This window comes from Egretta garzetta, unplaced genomic scaffold, assembly GCF_000687185.1.
Source record: "Egretta garzetta isolate BGI_Z169 unplaced genomic scaffold, ASM68718v1 scaffold207, whole genome shotgun sequence".
Taxonomy (NCBI): Eukaryota; Metazoa; Chordata; class Aves; order Pelecaniformes; family Ardeidae; genus Egretta; species Egretta garzetta.
In genome coordinates, this window is record NW_009260185.1 from 1,627,970 (window position 1) to 1,630,317 (window position 2,348).

The following is a 2,348-nucleotide window of genomic DNA, read 5'->3' on the forward strand; positions in this document are numbered from 1 at the left end:
CTTGTTTTGTAGAGAGCAGAAAGAAAAGAAACTTGAAACTGGCTTCCCTTGTGGCATGTCTGTGTCCTGAACATCCCCTCCCCACCCCGCTGTTTGTTAAATGAAAGCACGTGAAGAACATGAGGTTTCCTGCTTGAGAGGGAGGGCAGTGCTGGACTGGGTGAGGGAGGAGGAAGGCAAGTTGTAGTTTTGTGGTGTGGTTTACACGGAGAGCTAGTGCGCTTGGGGGTGGGAGCAGAAAGAGAAAGGGCATCTGATGCCAGCTGCCAATATGACAGAAACCCTGCAGCTCCCAGCACTGCAAGTCCCAGAGCAGCAGGTGGTGGAGGGTGGTCGTGCCTGGTCCAGTTCGTCCACCCCAACCCTGCGCAGGAAGCGCTTCAAGATGAGGCGGATGAAGAACGTGCAGGAGCAGAGCCTGGAGGCCAGCGGGTATCAGGATTCTCCTTCCTCCAGCAAGGAATACCTGCAGCTCCCATCCATTGAAATCACTCCCTCCAGTGATGAGGACACTCCGTGGTCCAACTGCTCCACACCCAGTGCCTCCCCACGGCGCAAGCGCTTCCTCCTTCGGAAGTGGCTGCGTGTGAGAGAGAAGAAGGAATACAGTGAGAGCAGGTACGTTTTTGGCCACTTTCCCTTCCCTGCTTTCAAGAAGAGCCTGTCCACGATGGGTAGGTAGGGTCTATTGTTCCCCTAGAAATCTTGGTGTGCTTCTCCCTGGGACTTTGTCCTCACCTGCTGGCTGGAATGGGAATTTAGTTGGTTGGACTTGTTAGTGCCAGACCAAATGGCCTAATCCTTATGTGCAAACAGTAGGCATGTTGGAAACGGCAGTGCTAGGACCCTCCTTGTTCATAGTCCTCTGTATGCCTTCTACAGGTGATAGAAGCAAGTTCTTTTCACTGGCTCTGTGAGCGAGGGAGACTGTCCTGAAAGAATGGGTGATAAGACTTAATGTCATTAAGGTGTCCTGAAGAGACCCTTGAGAGAGGAGGTGACCTCTCTGCTGGGGAGGGGAGGGAGTGATGATGCCAAACCTTTGTCAGTGTTTTTTGGTGATGTTCGTGCTTGCTGCCGAGACCTTCTCCGAAATCCTTCGTTCAGTTGCTGGCATTGGGAGAATGTGAGGACAAGAGAGAAGCAAGGTAGCCTTGTGGCTAGTAGGTTGGTCTGCATGTCAAGATGTCTGGGTGGTTCTTGGCTGCTTTCCAGACTTGAAAGTCACTCGGTCCTTTGGCTCAGAGAGGGGACAAATAATTCATAAAGACCTCCAAGAGCTTGTCAACACAGGGAAATTAATGCCCAGGGAGTTATTGTGTGGCCATGTGAAGAAAAAGTTATATCTTATACAACCCTCTGCAGGTGTGATCGAGCTCTACACCATGCAGTGTAGTTTACTCTGCAGAGTGGAACAATCTACCTTTCCTGAAGTCCCAAAATACACATGACACTTGAGAGGTTTCTCTGAGAAATCAGTGCAGTATAAATCCTTATACTTGCTAAGTGTGGGCCAATTTTTCCTTGTGTTGCTTTGCAACTCCCATGCAGCCTATGTGTGGGTTTAAGCCTGAAAGTAAGCACTGCATGTCCATAAAAAAAGAAGCTTGTCTCTTGCTGTTTCTGCACCCAGTGTACTAGGTTGACTCACTGGCTGCTGTATTGATTGGTTATAGGACAGAGCTTTTTCTTCTACTAATATCCACTCCGATTATATGGTAATTCCTCTTGCATGAGGTCCCTTTAGCAAGGTCAGTCTGTCATTTTTAAGTTTAGGGGAAGTTTCATCAATAAATGCAAGCCATCAAAGATTTGATAATACCTCATTTAAAAAGTCAACTTTGAAAAGTATCTTTGAGAAATATTACTGATGGCTGTGGTGATAAAAGTAGTGATTCAGTTATAGCATAGAAAGCAGGGGAAGGATAATGCGTAGGATATGTGCTACAGTGTCAGAATCATAAAGTTCAGGCCTGAAGTGCAACAGAAGATGGCTTTTCAGCTGAAAGATTTCATTTGGACTCATTGATGTGTTTGAGACAGAGGCCAAGACACATTTCTTTTGGTGTGAATGCATAAGAAAACTTAGTTCATTCACGTACATGTGATATCTCCATGGCTATGCTGATAGCTTTCTGCTTATTCATCATTAAGATGTTTCTGCCTTAGCCCTGGTTATGTTTTTGAAACAGTGACTGGAAAAAAGCTGAAGTGATTGATGGATTAGGTGGTGTTAGCATACCAAAGCCAGCATGGCACCTCCTTTCTTATGTAGCAGGCTCCAAATTTATCCCTCTTCCAATGGGAAACATGATGTTTTCAAATGTAACTTTTCCCTTTCTCCTCGG

At 46.6% G+C, this 2,348-nt stretch overlaps 1 protein-coding gene across 1 annotated transcript in view; it reads left to right on the forward strand.

Moving 5' to 3' along the window:
* The first annotated feature begins 241 nt into the window (after positions 1-241).
* The window catches only part of GRAMD1B (GRAM domain containing 1B), a 100,539-nt gene continuing 98,432 nt past the window's right edge, over positions 242-2,348 (forward strand). Inside the window, exon 1 of the mRNA XM_035897462.1 lies at positions 242-618. Coding sequence (XP_035753355.1) covers positions 257-618 — 362 coding nt within the window. The 5' untranslated portion in view covers positions 242-256. The remainder of the gene's footprint in view (positions 619-2,348) is intronic.